General features: G+C 44.7%; 1 protein-coding gene across 4 annotated transcripts in view; it reads right to left on the bottom strand.

Moving 5' to 3' along the window:
• The window catches only part of Tiam2 (T cell lymphoma invasion and metastasis 2), a 144,583-nt gene that overhangs the window by 97,759 nt on the left and 24,947 nt on the right, over positions 1–21,877 (bottom strand). For all 4 annotated transcript variants that reach the window (XM_029566656.1, XM_008839396.3, XM_029566653.1 and 1 more), the window contains 5 exons: positions 21,117–21,223; positions 18,312–19,514; positions 12,448–12,883; positions 5,283–5,455; positions 2,032–2,256 (listed from right to left, as the gene is read on the bottom strand). In XM_029566656.1, coding sequence (XP_029422516.1) covers positions 2,032–2,256; positions 5,283–5,455; positions 12,448–12,883; positions 18,312–19,508 — 2,031 coding nt within the window. In that variant the 5' untranslated portion in view covers positions 19,509–19,514; positions 21,117–21,223. The remainder of the gene's footprint in view (positions 1–2,031; positions 2,257–5,282; positions 5,456–12,447; positions 12,884–18,311; positions 19,515–21,116; positions 21,224–21,877) is intronic.

Here is a 21,877-nt window from a genome sequence, read left to right as displayed (position 1 = left end):
TAGAAGGGAAGGAAGGGACGGGGGGGGGAGGGAGGAAGGGGAGGGAGGGAAAGATGGGAGGGAGGGAAGGAAGGAAGGGAGGGGTGGAAAGGAGGGGAGGAAGAGAAAGAAAATCCAACAAATTTGATGAAGGGGACATAGATAGGGTTATTTTACTAATGCCAATTTCTGTAATCCAATTTTTTCTTGAAATAGGGTCTACTTAGTCCAGGGTAGCCTTGAATTCAATATGTAGACCAGGCTGGTCTTAAACTCACAGAGATCCACCTAACACCACTTCTTGAGTGCTGGGATTAAAGGTGCACTCCACCATGCCCTGCATAATCCAAATTCTTCACAAACATCATTTGAATGTGTATTCTTGATAAGTTTTCTATTTATACTCAGAATTTCTTTCTATACATGTTGTTTTCCAAATTTGTACAGATAAAAAAATCTAATCACAGTTAAACACTCAGACATTACAGTAGATAGACCATGTACGATTTAAGTGAAATACTACATGTCAAAGTTCTTTCTAAGAAATCAGTACATCCAGATTGCTATGTTGCGGTGGACTTCATTTTTATTAACCTGGTTTCTCTGGAATAGTTGTTTATCAGGCAAAAAGAGGTGAAAAAATCCAAGAACATGCCAAGTTATTTCTACCCTACTCATTCAAGTTTAGAGCTTGACAGCTGTCAATCATTTAACAGCTAATTTGGAGGTGGGTACAGGAGCAGCTGCAGTCCAATCCCTTTGCATGCTAAAGGACTCTGTCCTATGCCCTGCCAGGGGACCTGCTGACCACCCTCCACTGACCGAGCTGTCTGGTGTGGCTCACCTGAGGGTGCAGAAGCCTGGCCCACTGACCTCGGTGCAGAAGAACCACCTTCAGTGGCCACTGCCCCAGGCCTTCCTGTGAGGTCAGCTGTACCTCAGTTCTGTTTGTACCTTCCCAGTCCAGCTCCTCATTTCATGCCAATACTGCTTCTGAGAGCGTTCCCAGTAAAACTCTGGGCAGTGCAGGAACTAGCTATTATCACATAAACATGAAACGAGATCAGAGAAAGCATTTTCCTTAACAATTACCTGCCGCTGCTGGATTTCCAGAACCCACAGACAAAGGAATGGTATGTTATACTAAACCACTCGTTCTGAAGCTGCCTCATGCTCTAGAAGTGACCTGTCTAATCTTAAGAGTGGTTTTATTATATGGATTTTTGTTCAGAAAATAGCAGTATATGGGAAAGTAAACTAAGAAAGAAGGTATCACTTAACACAGGGGAAAAAGATTTGGTTACAAAATATTGCAAGATACAGCCAGGCATGGTAATGCAACACCTTTAGTCACAGCCCTTGGGAGGCAAAGAAAGGTAGATCTCTGTGACTTCAAGGCCAGCCCGGTCTACATAGTGAGATCCAGACCAGCCAGGACTATGTGGTGAGACCTTGTCTCAAAAATGATTTTTCAATATACAAATTAAACATCCTTAATCCAAAAATCTAAAACCGGAAATGCTCCCAAATCCAAAATGCTTTCAGAGTTGACCTGACAGTGAAATAGTCCACGACATGAAAGTATGCTTAATGCACCGCCACCAAAACACTGTGTTACATTCAGGCTGTGTGCGTAAAACATGAATGAAATAAATGCATTTATCTTCATACCAGAGGCCCATCCCTATTCTTTTTATGTGACCTAATATTTATTTTTCCTCTCTCTCTCTCTCTCTCTCTCTCTCTCTCTCTCTCTCTCTCTCTCTCCCTGTGTATACATGTGAATTTTCCAAAGTTTAATAAAATCTAAAGACAAAAACATCCCTAATCCAAAACACTTCTCCAACCAAGCATTGGAATCAAGGACTGCTCAACAGATATCCATTCAACCACCCAAAGGCTGTGATGTGTATCTAGTCTCCCACGTCATCAATGGGCAGCCTTAGGAACTTGACCTGAGCAGCTGTAGAAACTATTACACAGGAAGTGAGAATAACTCCCACGTGGGAGTCTGTGAGGGTGGCAGTTGAGTGACATGTCAGTCAACGGTACCTGGTTCTCAATGGCCTTCCTGTTCTTGGGGTCGCTCACCACGGACAGCTGCAGCTCCGCCATCTTCTTCATCTTGCTGTCCATGTCGATCTTCTGAAGCAGGTTTCTGGTCTGGCTCCTCAGCAGCCGTACCGTGTCCTCTTTCCCATGCTTCTTTGCAAAAAGGGATGCACACGCAGAGTGTATGGCAGTGACCCAGTTTTCCAGATCTGTCTGGCTAGTGGCCTAAGCAAGGAATGAGGGGGCTGTTTGAGATTATTTTAACACAAAGCTCTCTGCACTACACACACACACACACACACAGACACACACACGGATCCTCCTACCCGACACATCAGAACTGAATCTTAAAGCCACAGGCTAAGGCAGGGCTCCAGCCTGATTTATCCAGTCACAATGGCATGTTCTTTCATTATGTCTTTTCCAGTTGGTCATGAAATTTTCAAACTAGGATACGGAAAAAAAAAACTGGAGTCCTAGGCTGGCAGGATTGCTCAGTAAGTAAAGGCATTTGCTGCCAAGCCTGACAATCTGGGTTGGATCCCCAGAACCCACATGGTGGAAAGAGAGAACCAATTCTGCAAGTTGTTCTCTAACCTTGACACAGCATGGTGACACCCAAGTGCACACAACCCCACACACAAATAAGAAATCTAAATAACTAAATAAATAAACTAAGTCCACTGGCTTTCAAGTAGTGTTTTCTGGAATTCCAAAGAGAAAAGGTGACTCAAACTCCCAAGAGAGAAAATGGACTGGGTCACAGCACATGGCCAAGCAAGAGGCTGTGGTATTGGTCATGTGACCAAGCAGAGGCGCTGGTCGGGCAGAGAGTGTTGGCCCTGTCTCAAAGCAGATTTGCTCTGAATCTATAAAGAATGTTGGCATTCTATACAAGACATGTTTTAAAAAATGTTATTATTTTTTTTATGTGTATGGGTATAATGCCTGCATGTAGGTAGGTTAACCTGTGGCATGCAATGCCCACAACAGAGGCCAGAGACAGTAGAATCTCCTGGAACTGGAGTTACAGGCCGTTATGAGCCACATGATGTGATGCTGGGAAATGAACCCAGGTCTTCTGCGAGAGCAATAAATACTCTTAACTGCTGGACCATCTCTCTAACCCATCTTTGTAATTTTAACAAAATGACAAAAGGTTGAGACTAAAATATCTAAATACAAAATCTGAATATAAAATCATATCTACTGGGTGACCTCAATTATGAAAAATATCCAGAAAAGAAAAGGAAAGAATATATAATAATGAGCCACAATGGTCACATATTCTTAATACTTCTAAAAAAATAAATTCCAGACCTGGTGGCACGTGCCTTTAATCCTAGCGCCCAGGAGGCAGAAGCAGGCAGATCTCCATAACATTGAGGTCAGCCTGGTCCACATAGTGACTTCCAGGCGGACTGTGACTAGGGAGACTCTGTCCAAACAAAACAAAAACCAAATAACAACAACAAAAACAAAGAAAAAGACAAATGTAGCCTGGAAAGATAAACTCATGTACGCACACATATACATAATCGTTTAAAAATCTTTTGGAAAAAAGGAAAACTATTTTTTTAAGGGAAGTTTGAATAACTGATGAGAAAGAAGCAAATATGTCTGATTGTGAGTGGGCTGAGAGGCGTTTTCCATTCTCTTCATGTCCAGAAAGAGCCATGCATTCCAGACATGGAGCTCCTTCCCTCTTGGCCTCTGGATTCACAGAAAAAGACCAACTACAAAACCATCTCTAAACTAACGATATTCTGCCTGAATGACAAAAATACAAGATCCATTCCAACTTACTCTGAGAAGTCTGTGCAGACTTGACTGCATATATGTTTCTCCCTCTCTATGATTCAGGTAACAATTCATGACCTGGCTTTCAAGCACTCTGAAAGACTTCACTCTTTCTACAAAGAAGAGGATGATGCAAGCCCAGATCCCCACATGGCCATCCCACCAGCAGCAGGGCTAGTTTACTTGCTGCTGTTCCTAGGACACTGCTGAGTATCCTCTTCAGGGAAGGCTAAGACTCCCAAAGCCTAGAGAACCTTTGCTCTGTAAGGCTTCCACAGGTACCAGCCAGGACCGACATGACCAAACGTGTGCACTGTAGTCCCAGCTTCTCTGGAAACTAAGAGAAAAGGAGTTTTTGGAAGCAGATATCAGAGTATTAGAGGTCAGCTTGGATAACATGGTGAGATTCTGTCTCAAAATCATTTTTCTTTACCAAACATATTTTATCATTTATCCTTAAATATCTTGTAAGCTCTTTCTGTTGTTGTTGATGATGGCGGTGGTGGTGGTAGAAAAATGGTCTCACTCTGTAGCCTAGGCTGTTCTAGAACTCAGTTTCCTAGACTAGTCTGAAACTCACAGTGATGCTGCTTCTGCCTTAGCCTCACAAGTGCTAGGATTATAGGTGTAAGTCACCTTGCCTAGCTTCTGTGCACCCTTATAAACTACTTATTGAAGGCCTGGGGCTCCAAGAAGTTGGGTAAGTGTTCCAAGAAGATATAGGTGCTCAACAGTGGCAGTGGGACTCAAACCTAAGTTTGACTCAGTCTACAGGATGCAAAACCATCATGTTCCACAACTGAACATTTCTACAAAATTACTAAAAATCCTAGCTGCAGATATAGTGAATGTTACTACCCAAAGGTCACAGTCACTTTGACCCTGCAGCATTAGTACAGGAGGGTTTTCTTAATAGGCTTCTTCTCTGATTTCTACTGGAATTCTTGGAAGGAGCCTAAGTTGTCCCCATCCACATTCTTCAGGCTTTCTTTAAATGGCCTCTGTTCTGGGACTCTCAGACATTACACTGTCTGGGTTGTAAATTACCCAGAGCACAGATCACGGTGTTTTCTCTTTGTCTTGCTATGCATGTCACAGACCACAGCACCCGACAATGCCTGCTGTAGGAACTACTAGAGTGGCCACAGTCCTGGCTGGCAGCAGGAGCCACAATCTCCTGATCTCCTTCTCACACCCTAATCCCAACACCTACTGAGACATTTAACCTATTTCATCTCTAAGTTTTTCTTCTTAACCCTGTTCCTTCTAATCTTTTTTTTTTTTTTTTTTGGTCTTTATGAAACAGAGTCTCCCTGTAGCCCATGTAGACCAGGCTGGCCCCAAACTCACAGAGATCTGCCTGCCTCTGCCTCCCAAGTGCTGGGATTAAAGGCGTGCGCCTTAATCATACACTCACCATCTCTTTACCTCCCCCTTCCAAGCAGCAGTACCTGGAAAAGGTAGACATCTCCAAAGGAGTTGCTCAGGCAGAACACATGCTCCTTCTTGGGGTGCTCTGGGACAGACTGCACGATGCTGTCCTCGGCAAAAAGGGCGCACCGTGGGGTACTACTCTGGTCTGTCGAGTTCTTTCCATAGGTCTCATAAAACAGCAGGGTACAGCCTGGGAAAGATAGACACAGAATAAGGTCCCTGCCTCAAAACCTAAAAAAGGCATGAGGGTAAGGGATATGCCCCCAACACCTCCAAACACCTGCATGAGGCCAGTGTTTACTCCAAAGAAGGAAACCCTGGCATGTGCAGGACGGCTAGCTACTCTCATGAGCAGAACGAAAGCCAGACATGGGATGTGGTCAGTGGGTTATCAGCTATAACAATGCTGAGCATGACCTCCATCTGGTTCCCAGGTTCTCTGAACACCCCAGCCCCTTAACCCACACAACTGCCCTATAAAGGGGGCAGAGTGATGTACCCCATTCTACAGACAAGAATCAAGAGCTGGCATCATCTATTTAGCTCCCCAATCCCCGCCAGCTGGATGGCAGTGGAGGAGGGATATAAATCCAAAACCCGTGTTCTTAGGTATGACACTGTGTTGTTCAGAAGGTATTTATTAAATGTGGAGAAAATCTATGCATTAACTATACTTAACAGTGTGTGGTCACAAGACACTGGGTATATCAAGGGAACTTAGTCATTTATGAGAAAACATCTAGTTTATCCTTCAAATGTACATCAAATAACTTTAGTATACTCTTTTATCTCACAAAATAGGAAACCAGATATGCCTAAATAAAAAAAGCAACAGCAGCACAGGTATGCTTTCTGGTATAGGTTTTACTTTAAACCTCCACCCAAAAAACACATTATTTTGTGTTTGTATCCATGTGCAAGTGTGTGTGCATATGCATGTGAATGCCAGAGGTCAACCTCAGATGTCATGCGTTAGGATGCCATCCACTTTGTTTATTGAGATAGGGTTTCCCCACTTTTACTTGGAGCTTGCTGACTTGGCGATGCTAGACAGACAGCCCCAGGGATCCACCTGTCTCCTCCTCCCCATCACTGGGGTTACAAGCATACAGCACCATACCTGCGCTCTCTTTAATGTGGGTTCTGGGGATCGAACTCAGATCCTCATGCTTGCAAGGCAATCACTGTACCAACTGAGCCATCTCTCCAGCCCCCAAGAAACATCTCGAGCACTTGCTATTCAGCAAGCTACAGTACAGCTGCAAATCTTTTCCACTCAACAGTAGAAAACCAGCTATCAGTCTTCTGCCATGAAAGTGAGCAGGGTCCACTGTGTTGTGTCCTTATACATAAAAGTTTAGGTGTTGTAGAAATTAGCTCATGGACAGAGGGTGTCGCTCAGGGGCAGAGGACTTGCCTCGCATGTGTAAGGCCCTGGTTTCCAAGCCCAACACCACTCATATGCATATACACAGTATTCCATTCTTGCAAGGGTCACAGGTTCCTTGACATGAACCAACACTACAGCACAGAGCTGGGGGAAAAGATGGCTGTCTCAGTGCAGCCTTCTGAAATGGCCCTTTATCCTATCGTAGCACTTTATCACCTCAGGAAGTATGGAGCAATCCCTCCCTTCTGCGAACAAAACTTGTTTAAACTAGGAAGCTGAGCACAATCAAATATTAAGAACCAGAGGTTTATGACTAGAGTTGCTTCTTCTTGGTCTACATACCAGCCAGTGACACCCATGGAAGCAAGCCCAACCTCTCCTTTGAGAAAGGCCTACTTGTCCCTACACATGCAGCACACCATGATCTGAGGTTCACAGGCCAGGGTAAAGTGGACACAGCATGTGCCAGCTTCACCCACTGCAAATTCTTCCCAATGGGTTTATGGTTCCTTCTTAGTTCCCCTACCTCGTGTCCCAACAACCATGAACTGAATTACTACATCTAATTCAAACCCTGGACAAAGGTTACCATGTCACCAAACACCTTACTGAAAGCAGCGACACTCCGTGGGGACATTCCACTTTAGAGCTGGACCAACATGCAGCACCATATGCAGAACAGCAAGTCAATCTCAACCCTGCTACATCGATTTTTAACTTAAAGGAATTGTGTGCCTCAAAGGGGCCTTGGAGTTGACGGAAAGGGAGCACCTGTCGAGGAAGCCTCCTTCAACTCACCCCAGCGGTACAGCCATCACCTGCTCCAGGCCCACTGGGCCCTAGTAGGATTCCTGCAGATATTCTTTTTGCCACAATATCAGGAAGCAAACCAGACCTGACCAGTAGTGCAAGGACAAGACTAGAAGAGGCAATAATGGAATCCCACCAGGGGAAGAGGAACAGTTAGTCTGGGTCCTCCCCTCAAATCTACCTTCTCTTTGACACCCTCACCCCATACTGCCCTCCCAATTCCCTGCTGGGGGCAGTTATCTCAGGGCAGAGGCACCAACATTCTAAACCCATCTGATGGGCTCCTCTCTCAACACCATACAGTCTACTGTGCATTTCGAGAGATATCTATAGAGACCTTGCCAACTCTTCAGCCCAGGAAGCTCCTGTGAACTGCATGGAAATCCACCCATTGGAAAAGACAGATGCAGCCTTGTTAAAAACTTACTGTATCTTCCAAACTCTAATCTTTGTGTGCTTAGCATATTTGTGCATCAGTGGAGGCAAGTCACAAGACAGTTCAATCACAATTACTCTCTCCAGATAAATTTTCCAATTTGTTCACATGACTACTTCAGGGATATTTTTCAAATTCTGCTGAAATGATGCCTATCTATATGTACATCTATATGTTTTCAGCTAAGATTAAACCAAATAGTTTAGTTCCAACACTACAGCTTAGACTGGAGGCCAAGAAAGTAGAACGCAACACAGTAAATTCCCAGAGGAAAGAGGTGGAGACAGGATGGGGGGTAACCAACTGCTTTGGGATTGGATTTGAGGCCTGCTCCACAGGAAGGAATCCAGTCCTGGATTGTAAACCTGGTCAAAAGCCCAGAGTTCAGGAGTTTGCACAGATCCTTGAAGGGAATGTATTACTATTGCTTTGTTAAATGACATGTTGTTAAATCGCCTTCTAAATATGTATGCTTATACCCATAGATAAGTGTTGCCCTCAACTTCGGCCAGAGAAGCTTCTCTCCACAGTGGTCAGCAATTAATGCAGAGACTCATAACTGGTCAAAGTGCTGAGAAGAAAACATCACAGAAGAGGGGTAGAAAAAAATGTAAGAGCTGGAGGGTGGAGAGGAGTGTGCTGTGATACGCTGTCTCAGAACATGCATGGCCGTTAGAACATGCACGGCTGCTGCACGCATGAGCCCACTGCAGCTATGGTCACCTGCACAAGATCACTCAACAGTCCAGCAAGAAGCACTAATTGGACTCAGTGGATTATTAATTTTTTAAAAGGGAGAAGACAGGAATGGAGAAGGGGATGTTTCCAGGGTATGAGGGGAGTGGGAGGGAGAAGTTGGAGTTCTTGTCTGTGAGGAGTGGAAGAGGGGGTTGGGGATGTGTCTGATCAAGACACACATTTACATGTATGAGATGGTCAAGGAATAAATTATATAATATTTAAGTGGAGAAAGCACTAAGGAAAAGGGAAAGGTTATATTGGAGCTGGGGTTATCTCCTGCCTAGACTCAGCTACAAAGGAAACAAAGAATGTTTGATATCACTCACAAAGCACTTTTATCGATGGTGTATCTGTGTTTACAGGTGAGCTCCCAGAGCACAGGCAGGACACAGACTAGGTAGTGGTCAAGAAAACCCAGGCCCATCCCACCCTAAAGTAAAACAGGAACCTGGTGATTGGTCCTCAAAAGCCAGGAAGTTATACCCGCCTGATTCCCAGCCCACTTCCCAAGAGGCCGCTGAAATCTGGCTCTGCAGGATGGGCCTGACGTTAGTGGCTGCGGCTGACAGCATTCACAATCAGCCAGCTTTCCATTAGCCCTGTCCTAAGAGCTGCAGAAGCAGAATCCGGTCACCACCACCACCCCCGTCCAAGCACTGCTGCCCACTCCCGCCCCAGGTCTTATTTTCTCCAGGGTAAATATTCCTTGATCCTTTGCTATCTTCCATATGGCATGGCTCCAAATCCCTTCACCATCATGTGAAACCTAAATTGTCAAGCTGGGATATGGTCACGCACCGTCCCATCACAAGCACTTCCACCCAAGTTACCAAGGGGGACTAGAGGTTTTCAGAGCCATAGACAGGCATCCTTCCAAAAGCATTCATTTTTAAAAAACTGTTACTTAAAAAAAAATAGATCCAGAACACATCATGGGGTTAAAGGGTGTCCAGTCTAAATATCATCAAAGTTGGAGGCAGCATCACATGGAGCCATAATTTCAAATGCTCAGGCCACTTCTGGAAGAGGGACAAGTACCCACGTAAGGGTAGTGGAGGTAGAGCTCTCACAAGTCTGAGAAAGTAGAAACTTGCAAAATTCTCAAGGCCCCTCCCCAGCTTTATAGAAGCTGTAAACAACTGTGGGGGCTGACTCTGACCAGCCCAGCTGTGGAGAGCCGACTCTGACCAGCCCAGCTGTGGAGGGCTCTCCCACCTGTCCAGCCACCTGTAAGCTGTGCAGACAGCTCCAACGTGGGAGCTTTTGTGGGTCACCTGTGTCGGGGTGGGCGTTTTGGTGATATACTGCAGCTTTTGAGACATCTCCGCTCTTGTAAGGAACCCCTCACCCACTCCTATTAGAAACCTTGATTAAAATCTCAGCAGTTCCCCAAGGTGGACTTCAGTGCAATCATTACTTTGGTCTGTTATGGGTGCCCTTTCTGGAGTGAGTAGATGTATAATGGTTACCCCGGAAAATCTGTCACACCAGGACAAAGGAAGGAGACTGTCAGTGCCTTTGCAATAGTGGAGCTGAAGATAATAACATCCACTCTTTCAAGACATGCCTACTTTTACTTCAGGCCATATTGTCTTGGAAACTCATTCCCCATGGCCTGCAAATCAAATCCGCAAACCTTTTTCACTTATAAAACATTTCAGCAGAATTTCATAGCCTGTCTTGGGGTGGCCATGTGACTTTTAGACTAAGGCACAATTTTCTTATCCCTTCAAAAACATATCTTAATGGATCTGAGCCTTTTTTCCAAACTTCCTATGTCTCTCCTCTTACTCTCTGCCTCCCCAGGACCTGAGAACTGGGTCAGTGTGTCAGTTCTTTGCTTTTCTCCCCATAAGAATCCCAATCCAGGTGAGAAAAAAAATGACAGACGTGTATGCAGGTATTTGGTCCTAAGGCTTGCTTACACACACACACACACCCCTCTTGTGATATGTGTGCTTACACACACACACACACACACACACACACACACACACACACACACACACACACACATACACACACCAGACCACACATACATACCACACACACACACACCCTACCACCCCCACACACCCCATGCACACAAACCAGGCACCCCCCCCACATCACATACACACCAGATTCCTGCCATATGCCATACACCACACCCACACACTATACCCATACCACATACACCCCCACACACATACACAAGCACCAGACCCCCAAACACATCACAAACACACCAGACTCCTGCCATATGCCATACACCATACATACACACCACACACAGAGCATACCACAAACCACACATCTAAACAGACCACACCAAACACACCACATCACAAACCACACATACCACACAAATCACACACATACACCACCACACAAATCACACAAATCACACACACATACACACATGCACACACAGATACACCCCATGTACTAGGGAAATGTGCTGAGGCTTTTGCAATCACATTTACCAGAGGGGCTTCTGGACAACCAAGAAGTGATGACCATCCTTCAAGATGGGGCAATGCTACAATCTCTAAACGGACAGCAAAGGAGAGCTAAGAAGCGGCAATACAGGGGCCCTGGGCACTTCACACATACTGTGCACAGATGTGATTCGTGTTTCTGCTTTCTTCCCTAATGGCAGCTGATCCTGACTTCTGAAACATCACATTCAGTTCCTTTGACAGGGCCACAGGAGAGCTGTGCAGAGGCCGTGCCTCCCAGCTGTATCTGCATAAATAAATCACAGCTGCTCTCACTGACACCTCTCGCTTCCTCACAGGACAGAGTCCTTCAGAGCTGTACAGCCACAACAAGCAAAGCCATTACAATTTTTAATTGGCAACATGTGTGAGCAGCTTTCTCCTCTTAACAAATTCCTGTTTCTGTTTGCTTAAGACAGAAATGGAGGGAGGGAGAGGACGAGGCAAGAAGGGAGCTGGGCCACCTGAGAGTTCAGCCCTGTCCCAGAAATGCTTAGCATGTTCACAGTCCCGGGTTCAACCCTCAACACCAAAACCAAACAAGGGAACAAGCGGCTGTACTGGGCAGGGGTAACAATGAGACTTTCTTAGTTAACAGAAATGGGGATGATACAAATCCAATGATCTAGACAACATTCAGTCCAGGAAGGGCACAGGTTTGGAGTTCTACGCACGATGGGGAATCCAAATACATAAAACACACGTGACAGTCATTCAGGGTTTGTTTTGTTTTTTCTAGATACAACTAAAGGAGCAAAGAATGGTATAGTAAACACATAGAAAATGATTTAATTTAAAATTATTGCTTACTATTTACTAGACTACATAACATGAACAGTGAGCAAGCTTACTAAATAGGTTTGGCAGAGTTACTTGTAGCAGAGCATGTGATGAGGTTCTGCATCAGAATCGTTCATGTTAGGGCTAGGAAGATAGCTCAGTTCATGAACTGATTGCCTTGCAAGCATGAGGCCCTGGATTTGATGCTTAGAATCCTCTTATTTTTTTAAAGAAAAGCTGAGCACTGTAGCATGTGTTTACAATCCCAGTCCTGGGAAGGTCGTAGAGCCCTAGGACTCTCTGGCCAGCCAGGCAGGCCAAGAGACTCCAGTCTCAAATTAAGGTGGATGGTCCCCAGAACTGATACCTGAGGTTGTCCTCTGGCCACTACATGAATGTGGATACACATATACGTGCACACACATGCTTGCGTGCAAACACACAGAATCCTTCATACTAACTCTAACACTTTGTCACTGGTCCTCCCTAGGAGAAGACAAAGGACAGGATCACATGTGGCCTTCAGTGACCTGTGGCCCACTTACCTTTGAGGGTCACCCAGTACTGTTTCCACCTCCTCCGAGCCACCAGCTCCAGTTTCCTCTCCTTCTGCAAGGTGACAAGGGGTTTGAAGAAGAGCCACCCGGCTTTCCGGACCACCCCCTGCTCCTTCTCAAACAGCAGCTCTAGCTGCTCCAGGGAGCTGAGGGACTCGCTACTGGACTCCACAGAGTCTGTGGAGGTTTCCACGTGCTCCGTGTTTGTCCTGCTCATTTCCAGCTCCCGCATGAAATTCTCATAAATGTTCTGTTGGAAGGGATCGCTGCCGATCACATGAGTGGACTCGCTTCTCTGTGGCAGGATCTGAGCCGAGCCCCCTGACCATAGTAAGGCAGATGTCTGAGAGGGTCCCTGCACATCTGCATTCAGTCCATCTGAGTGGCTGTCGAAGTAGTCACTGCCCTCCTTGGACCGTGGCTCCTGCACACAACACAAATGACCAGTCATCATCACAGGCTATGACACCTTCCCTCACACAGCCTCGGTGTGACTGGCTATGTCCAGCACTGGTGGTGCAAAGCCAGAGCCTTGTAATTCTGATCATCACATCTCCAAACCAGAAGGAATTTTAGAAAGAGAACCATTCAATCTCATGTACATCAATGCAGATAACACTTACAGAGGTAAATATGACGCCACTGGCTCTCCTAATCTACCTAGACTATAGTTAACATCAAACACCAATTAACTGATATATTTAAAACACTAGTGATGATTTCTAGGGTGATATTCTTTGCTAACTGTGAATCAGTGTCTTCCAGGGAAAAATTCACTTTCTTATAATCTATGTTCCTCCTAAATCATGTGAAAATGAAGTTGGAAAATCACCTGTTCCAGGGCATGGTAGGGGAGGACAGGAGTTGGTGATGTTATATGAAACCCCACAAACTTTTCTTCATCTCCTTATGGTAAATGTAGTCTTCAACTTCTGGTCAACTACTCAGGCTTAGAATTATAGATGCAAAGACCTTTAACATCCTATTTTCCTTGTTCATATCATAAAATCCAGGCCCCAAAGGTTCATAACCCACCAAAGGTATTGCCTAGCAATTGTAAGGTTTTTCCATGATTCCTATTTTTACTTAACTTTGGAATTTACCTTATGAAAAAAGTACTGATTCATTTGCTCATACCCTGTCATTTGACTACCTGTTTTATTCTAGGTACCAGGAAACACCAAAGGAACATGATTCTTAACTTTAATATTGATTCCAATACAAAATCAAACACAAGCAACTCTAAATGAACTCTACAGTTATCTAGTAACTGCTGCCTCATACTAAACCCTAAAAACACTGAACATACAGCCAGGCAGTTATAGCGTTGAGCCAGAAATGCAAGACTTTTATCCTAATGCCTTTACTAGCTTTCATGAAAAGTAACTGTCAGATGGGACAGTCACTGGTAAACAGGAGAAACTAGCCAGATACAGTGGTTTGTGCCTGTAACCCAATATTCAGGAAAATGAGGCAGAAGGATTACCAGGAGTTCAGACCAGCATGGACTACCTAGTGAGTTTCAGGACAGCCTGGGCGACAGAATGAGACCCTGTCTCAAAAATAAATAAATAATTTAATAAAATACCAACTGATTTTTTCATCAGGAAGTGAAATTCTGTTCTGGCTTAGAAGGTACTGATGCCCCAAATACCCAGCTCATTTTAAGATAGCTACAGAGAAGTACAGCCAAATGTACTCAGTTGCTGGTGGGATTCTGATATCTCCTTATCATTCAAGTTAAAATGGGGATAAACTGAGTCACAAGCCACTGGTAAGAGCCGTATTTTGAACATTCCACTGTGTGGAGAGGTTTCTCTTTTGGAAATTACACCTAGAGCTCAAATCACATTTACTTGCTGTCTTCTATAGGAAAACTATCACCAAGTAACCAGAGTCTTACCCAGGGCCCAGGACCTGTAAACAGAGCCGGAACATGGATGGCCGGCTGTTACTAATGGAAATACTATTTCCCACTGTCTTTGCACTATGTCCCATAGTCATCTTATTTATACACTGACACCTCTGCAGAGCAAGGTAAATAAACCAGGCACTGTGAGTCACTTAGGAAACTTCCAGAATGCTTGAAGATTCTCTTAATTGTCACTTTGTTGACCTTCAAAAATGCCTAGGAGTTGAATGAAGCAAGTATTAATGTTACTGCAGCTATGAATTTATGAATTTGACTCTCAGACTCACTGGCCCCAAACAATGGGTGAAACTGTTTCCCTATCAGAGCCATATCGAGGTTTTCTTTCTTTTCTTTTCTCTTTTTGTCTTTTTGAGACAGGGCCTCCCTGTAGCCCCAGCTGGCCTGGAACTCACTATGTAGACCAGGCTGGCCTCGAACTCAAAAAGATCCACCTGCCTCTGCCTCTCCAGTGCTGGGATGAAAGGCGTGCACCACCACGCGGGGTTTTCAAAGCCAACAAAACTCAGGCAGAGAGAAGCACCTAAGTGCCCAAGCTACAAGTAACCTATAAACACTGTTGTCATTGATTCTCATAAGACAGATTTCAAGGTGTAAGGATAACTGTTAAATGTCCAGCCCAGCCGAAGCAAAGCAAGACTGTTCCTCCTTGAGAGATAAACAAACGTTACATGTGGGTATTTATAACTGAGACTTACAGGCATGAATTTTCCCAGGCCCTAATCCAGTGTCTAAAACTGTCCATCTATAATCCTAACTGCCAATGATGAAATCTCAGGCTAAGAGTAGCCTTTTTAAAAATAAATGTTTAGGGGCTGGAGAGATGGCTCAGCGGTTAAGAACACTGTTTTTTCTTGTAGAAGACCCAAGTTCGAATCCCAGTCCTGACCTCTGTGGGCATTGCACGACACGGGTGCACTTACCTACATCATGTATGTAGGCAATACGTGCATATAAAATAAAATAAATAAAATTAAAAAAATAAATATATAAAAAAAATCTCTAATAGATTCAGACATAATTCTTGGGTTTTTTTTTTAAAGACAAGGTCTCCCTGTAGTCTCAGCTGGCTTTGAACTCACTATGTAGACCAGGATGGCCTCAAACACACAAAGATCTGCCTGCCTCTGCCTCCCAACTCCCAAGCACTGAGACTAAAGTAAGGCATGTACCACCGCACCCCCGCCTCAGACATAATTCTTAACTGTGAGATGAGTGCAAAACTAAGGAGCTTATTCTGCACATGCACAGAGCCTGTGAGCTCTATCTTAGTCATAACCATCAACAGCAGCTACTGTAACTTGATGACCAGGACACTAACAACCCAATGTTGGCGGGGGCATGGGTAGAAACTGAGGATCTCTGTGTCCTAAATCCACTCTGTGACAAACTATAGCAGTCCTCAGTCCTGCCAAACATTTCTGGTTCTTCCAAGGGCACACAGTAGGATCGCTTTCCCTCCTCTCCTTGAAGTTAGGCCTGGCCTTATCCTTTGCTGTGCCCAGTAAATGTGAGAAGTTAAATGTGTCAGTCCAGACTGGGAGCCTTCAAAGTCAACATATGATTTTCTCTTCTATCTGCTAGCTGCTCTGTCAGCCTGAGGTCCCAGCTACCAGCTGACTATGATGAACACACAGCATGAGTGAGAATCAAACTTTGGTTACCCCAAATCACAGAGATGCAGGGGTTTTGTTACTCAGCAAAGCATAGGTTATCCTGACTGAAGGAACTCGATGTTTAACCAGGACATGATCAAGCTATCACATTACCTAAAATTAACATGAAGTGTTTATCCTCATCAAGCACATATTGTTCTCTGGTACATTTTTGGTGCCTTGTTATAGTATTTTATCATAGATCTTTCCCGTACATGGATTGCGGACTGCCTTCTCTTTGTGTATGTGGTGCTAAGAATTGAGCCCAGGGCTTCAGCATGCTGCACTCTATTACTGAGCTATATCCCCAGCACTCTTATTTTTTGCTTTGAGACAGGGTCTCACTAAGCTGCCCAGGGTAGCTTTGAACTCACTCTGCAGCCTAGACAGGCCTTAAACTTGGAATCCTCCTGCCTCAGCTTCCCAAGTAGTTGGGATGCACGTGAAATGGGAGTTGAGAAGAAAAGGCCAAGACAGCTCCATTGCTTGATGCTTTGGCCTAAGGAACAACATCTCCAGAATAAGGGAAGAGGAGGCACTAGAGACAGGATGTTGAGTGCCCATTCGTCATGTCTGTTAGGGGAAATGATGGTGAGAGCAGACACCACGCATGAGAAGGAAGTAACTAACAACAAACGGGAAGCTATTCCGTCTTCCACTCCTAATGCCCCATAAATTTTTATTCATTCATGAATGCATATCTAAGAAGATTAAGGCAAGATTCTATCAAGGACTAATTGCCCAATCAGACTCCCTTCAACTCTATAATTTATACTAATTAAAAAACAAAAAACAATAACAAAACCTAAGAAGATTAAGGCAAGATTCTATTAAGGACTAATTGCCCAATCAGACTCCCTTCAACTCTATAATTTATACTAATTAAAAAACAAAAAACAATAAAAAAACCTTCTCCCTTCTATAACTAGTAGTAAAAACAAAGGGCTAAGGATGTAGCTCAAGGTAAGAGCACTTGCCCAGCACGTACAAAGTCCTGGGTTCCATTCCCAGCACCACACATACAATTAAAAAGACAATCTGAAAACTTAAGCAATTGCAATTAGCTGCTTTAAAAAACTGGTGCTAAGCCGCTTTGTCCCATATTAAAAATTTTATAGATCAGGGCTGGAGAGATGGTTCAGTGGTTAAGAGTACTGGCTGCCCTTGTGGAGGACCTGGGTTTGGTTCCCAGCACCCACATGGCAGCTAAACTCTGGTTCCAGGGGATCGGATGCCCTCTTCTGACCTCCTTGGGCATTGCACAAAACAAGTGTACTTACATACATACAGGTAATTCACTCAGACACATAAAATGAAAAAGAAAATATTAGAAAAAACCTTTTATATATCATGAAAAGGATTATCATCAGGATACTTTATAGACATTTATAGACTTTTGCTTTTCATGTACTTGAACATAAAACATTTTCAAATTTCGTTATCTATTCCCCTGACAAAGTAGTCAGATTGTATACAAAGGGATATAATGTCAATGGTTTAGGGTTCTTTTGAGAGATCTTTTAATGTACCAACTTAAACATAGAAACCTTCGCTTTCTCAAGTAATATCAAGCCGAGAGGACCTCCTATCCAAACTTAATGACTATCTCTCTTCCATTTTTATTTGGACATAAAGATTTCAGATTAATTAAAAAAAAAAAAAAACTTCAAATTACCAGTTCACTTGGGCCTTCTCCCAGTTGGGAGAGTTTCAGACTGGCCTGTGGAGTTCACATATGTAGCAACAGGAGTATAGAACCCGGGTGCTATGGGCTAATACTGTGCACCCCAGAGCCTATGCTGAAGCCTGAACCCCTAATGAGATAGCATTGGGGAAGCACTGAGAAGGGATTGGGTTGCAAGGAGGAGGGTAGAATCCTGGTAACATTAGTGTCCTTGTAAGAACAGGAAGAGACTAGAGCTCCCTCCCCTCCCTGCTATGGAAGCAGAGCCTTCAGCAGCCAGGAAGAGGCGGTGCCCAGAATCTCATCACAGTGGTCCTTGACTTCCCAGCCTCTGGAACTGTGAAAAGTCTTTCTGTCCTCTAAGCCACCCAGTCTACAGCAGTATTCTGTTTACAGCCTGAGCTAAGTCGTGGAGACTCTAAAGTGAAGGCTAAGAATGGATAAGAAAGAAAACCCCACCTGAAAGGGGGCTGTGCTGGGTCCTCTGCTGATCTCTTCCCTTCCCTAGCTCACCTGAGCTTCTGAGTTCCTAATACAGACATGGGAACTCTAGGACCCTTCCCCTCTTCCAAGGCATCCTCACCTGCAGTTTCCTCTTCTTCCTTGAGAGGCTTCCAGTCCAGTCACTGATGCGGCGCATTCTGGCTTTGAGAGTGTCTTTCTTTGCAGCATCCTCGGTTAAGGCTTTGGACTTGCGGCAGGGGAGAGTGAAGGAACTGTACTGTAAAGGGTCTCTGTGCTCCACCCTGGAGGGCACGTCCATGTCAGAGGCAAAGGAGACTCGGTTGCTCAGGCTGGCATGAGAGCTGATGTACTCATTGGAAGAAAGGCAGGTGCCAGAGGGGGAGCGGCACCCCAGGTTGGAATCTTTGTACAGTTCCCGGAGCGAGGAGAGGGAAGAGCTTTGGTTGAAAGGCTTTTTGGTATCACTGGGTGCGAAGCTGGTGGGGAGACTGGGATCAGGTGTGCGGGGAGTGAGGAAGGAGCCCTCCACCTCACTCAGCTCCCCAGCATTGCCCCAAGGGGAGTCATACCAAGATGACTCGGAGCTTAGGGAGCTGCCCTTGCTGGAGCGCAACTGAGAGTCAGTGGGAGAAGGGCGCTGGCTAGACGGGGAGTCGGCACCTGAATCCCTCCTGCTTTCTGGCACTGGGCAAGTTTGTGATGCCAGTGTAGGTGAGTACCTCAACAGCTGCACGGGTCCACTGGGGTCCTCCGTGGGGCCTTTGCTGTGGTTGCCACTGTTATGGAACTCAACCCTTAAACACCCATCCAACTTCCCCAGTGTCTTGATGAGCACCCTGGGGCTCCGGCGGTCCTCCGCTGGAGGAGTAGAGGTGATGCTGTCATTCCTCCCGTAGCAGGTAAGAAGGTGTCCATTGCAGTCCCTGGAGCTGGTATGGTTGTCACCTGGCTCACTGCCAACATAGTGGAAGCCATTCTCTGGTGAGAAAGCAACACTCCTGCTCTGGAAGTCATTTCCTGGGGCGCTGGCCCTGTGCTTGGAATGGACAGTGCCTTTGGGAACTTTGCACGTGGGTCCACTGGGTCTGGTGGCATAAGGCTGATGACTCTTAAAATGAGAAAGGCAGCTCCGGGCCAGGGACCTGGACTTGTAGCCTGCTCCACTGCTTCCATGAGTCCATCCATGCAAGGACTTCTCATCTTTTGCATGAATACTGCGGATTTTCAGGGAGCAAGGCTTTTGCTTAGCACCAGTTACAGTATTGCTATGATTTTTAGATCCTTGGAAGGTGTACTGACTCTCGGAGTTTCCCATTTTCACCTAGATTAAGAAGAGCTGTATCAGTGCGATTCATGTTCTACATGACATGGCAGCAAGAGTTTTCTAATAATAACATTGTCCCAGTGAAAGCTGGGGATTGGGGTGACCCCAACATTTCTTTCTATGCCTGATCTGATTAAATGGAGCAGAGACAAGCATCGGTTACTGAACTTTGTTTAGCTGCACTGGCCACACATATACTATTTCCTATTCCTGTGCTAGGGATATAAAGCACATTGTCAGCGGCATGATGTTAACGCAGAAATTGAACAGGCATAAATATCTCCTGAAGGCAGAGACCTCCTTCACAGCCAGTGTTGGCAGGTTTTGAACTAATGATTTTTGAAGCAAAAATGGAAGATGACTTTACCCACAGTCCAGACACAGGAAGGACAAATAACTTAATATTGTGTAACTGATCCCCCCAGATTCCAAAATCCTCAAATGTTCAAGTCCATTATATAGAAGGGTGCAATCTTGGCATATCAGTAACACACTCTCTTCCGTACACTTTAACTCCTAGATTATATACAACACCTCCATATGCAAATGCTATGGAAATCAATGTTATGCAGTATCTTTTCAGTGAGCAATTTCAGAAAAAAAAGTCTGATACGTTTAGTAAAGATATAATTTTTAAAATAGACATTGACTCATGGCTGGATGAATCTGCAAATGAAGAAACCTCTGACAAAGAGGACCAATCATGCTAGAGGTCAGTGTTCCCAAACAACCATATTAGTAATAACAGAATCCTAGATGCCACACTCTGTGGGAATTTCCATATATCACCTGCACTGGGAACATCACCAAAGGAAAGGTCTAGAGGCTCAGATGGAAAGGAGATGGGGAAATAAGAGCTCTTACTTAGGAGAGAAAAATGTTTTCACAGAACTAATCTCTAGAGCTTGCCTAAGATGCCACATTTACTCATTTTAGAATATAGTAAGAGAGACAGATAATACTTGGGGATGGAGAGACGGCTCAGTGGTTAGGAGTGCAGACTGTTCCTGCGGAGGACCCAAGTTGGTTCCCAGCACCCATGTCTGGCAGCTCACAAACTGCCTGTAATTCCAGCTCCACGAGGATCTGATGCCTCAGGCCTCTAAGGGCATTAGCACTCATGTGCGCTTTTCTCCACACTGAAACACACACACACACACACACACACAATGAAAAATAAATCTTTTTAAAAAGAAAAATTTACTGCTTACGGTTAGAATGTAGACAAACAGAAAAAAACTATTGAATCTTTAAATTCTGTTTTGCTCCAGGAGTCTGTTAGATAAGCCAGTGCAAATTAAAACTTGCTCCAAACCTCCTGCACCTTTTTTTAAAATGCTAATCAGCATGTCGCTATTCTAGGCCAACAGAGTTGTTGCTTACTGTTAGGTGTCCAAGCATGCTTAGCAGGTTTTTTAATTCCTCATTCTTACATACCTAAGCATGTAGAACCACAAAACAGAAACCAAATGGATGAACACCTCTTTGTGGCAGTTGTCAAACATTTCAGAAGCCAAACTGCTGAAGCAAATGAGCCCTTACGTATTATTGAGTTGGTCAGGCACTTGACAGGAAGCTCAGGGGCTGGAGCTGGCTTACCTGCAGCCTGGCTGTTGCTTGAGGGAGGTTAAAGCTCAGCAGGTTTTACATGGTCTTAGGAGCTGCACAGGCACTTAACAAACATGGGGTGAGTCCATGAAGTGATTCTGGAAAACAAAAACAGGAGAACACTCCATCAGGGATTATGCTCAGCTCCCAGTAAGGAGTAACAAAGAGGCGATGGATGCAGCTCAGTTGACAGAGGGTTTGTGTGGCATCTACAAAGCCCTGGGTTTCATCTCCAGTACAGCATAAAACTACGCATGGCGACCTAAAGACTGACTATAGGCTATCCAGGAGAAATTGCTGATGTTCAAAATCACCATTAAGGATCTAGCACGATGGCTCAGCAGGTAAAGGCAACTGCTGTTAGGTCTAAAGACCCGAGTTTGATCCCTGGGACCAATATTGTAGAAGGAGAGAACCAACTCCCCAAAGCTAAAAGCTGTGACCTCTGACCTTCACATGCACACTGTGGCATACCCTCCCAATAAATAAATAAAAATAAATAAATAAATAAAATCACTGTCGAGATAATATATGAGATGCCTGTGAACTTAATTTATCAAGGTTGTTTGAAGACACAAAAGAAGCCAGAAGTATCCATCCAATGTCTGTAAGTCAACGCCTGCCTTTGACTCACCAGGAGCAGGTGAGTGTTCAAATGAGCCAGGTTCATCGGTCACCATTCCCAGGAAAACAACTCTCGGACTCTGCTGACTATAGGGATGTTCCTTACCACCACCACCCCCCGCCCCCCC

The sequence above is a fragment of the Nannospalax galili genome, unplaced genomic scaffold, assembly GCF_000622305.1.
Source record: "Nannospalax galili isolate Female #2095 unplaced genomic scaffold, S.galili_v1.0 scaffold211, whole genome shotgun sequence".
Lineage (NCBI taxonomy): Eukaryota > Metazoa > Chordata > Mammalia > Rodentia > Spalacidae > Nannospalax > Nannospalax galili.
This window is presented reverse-complemented; position numbering and strand designations above follow the sequence as displayed.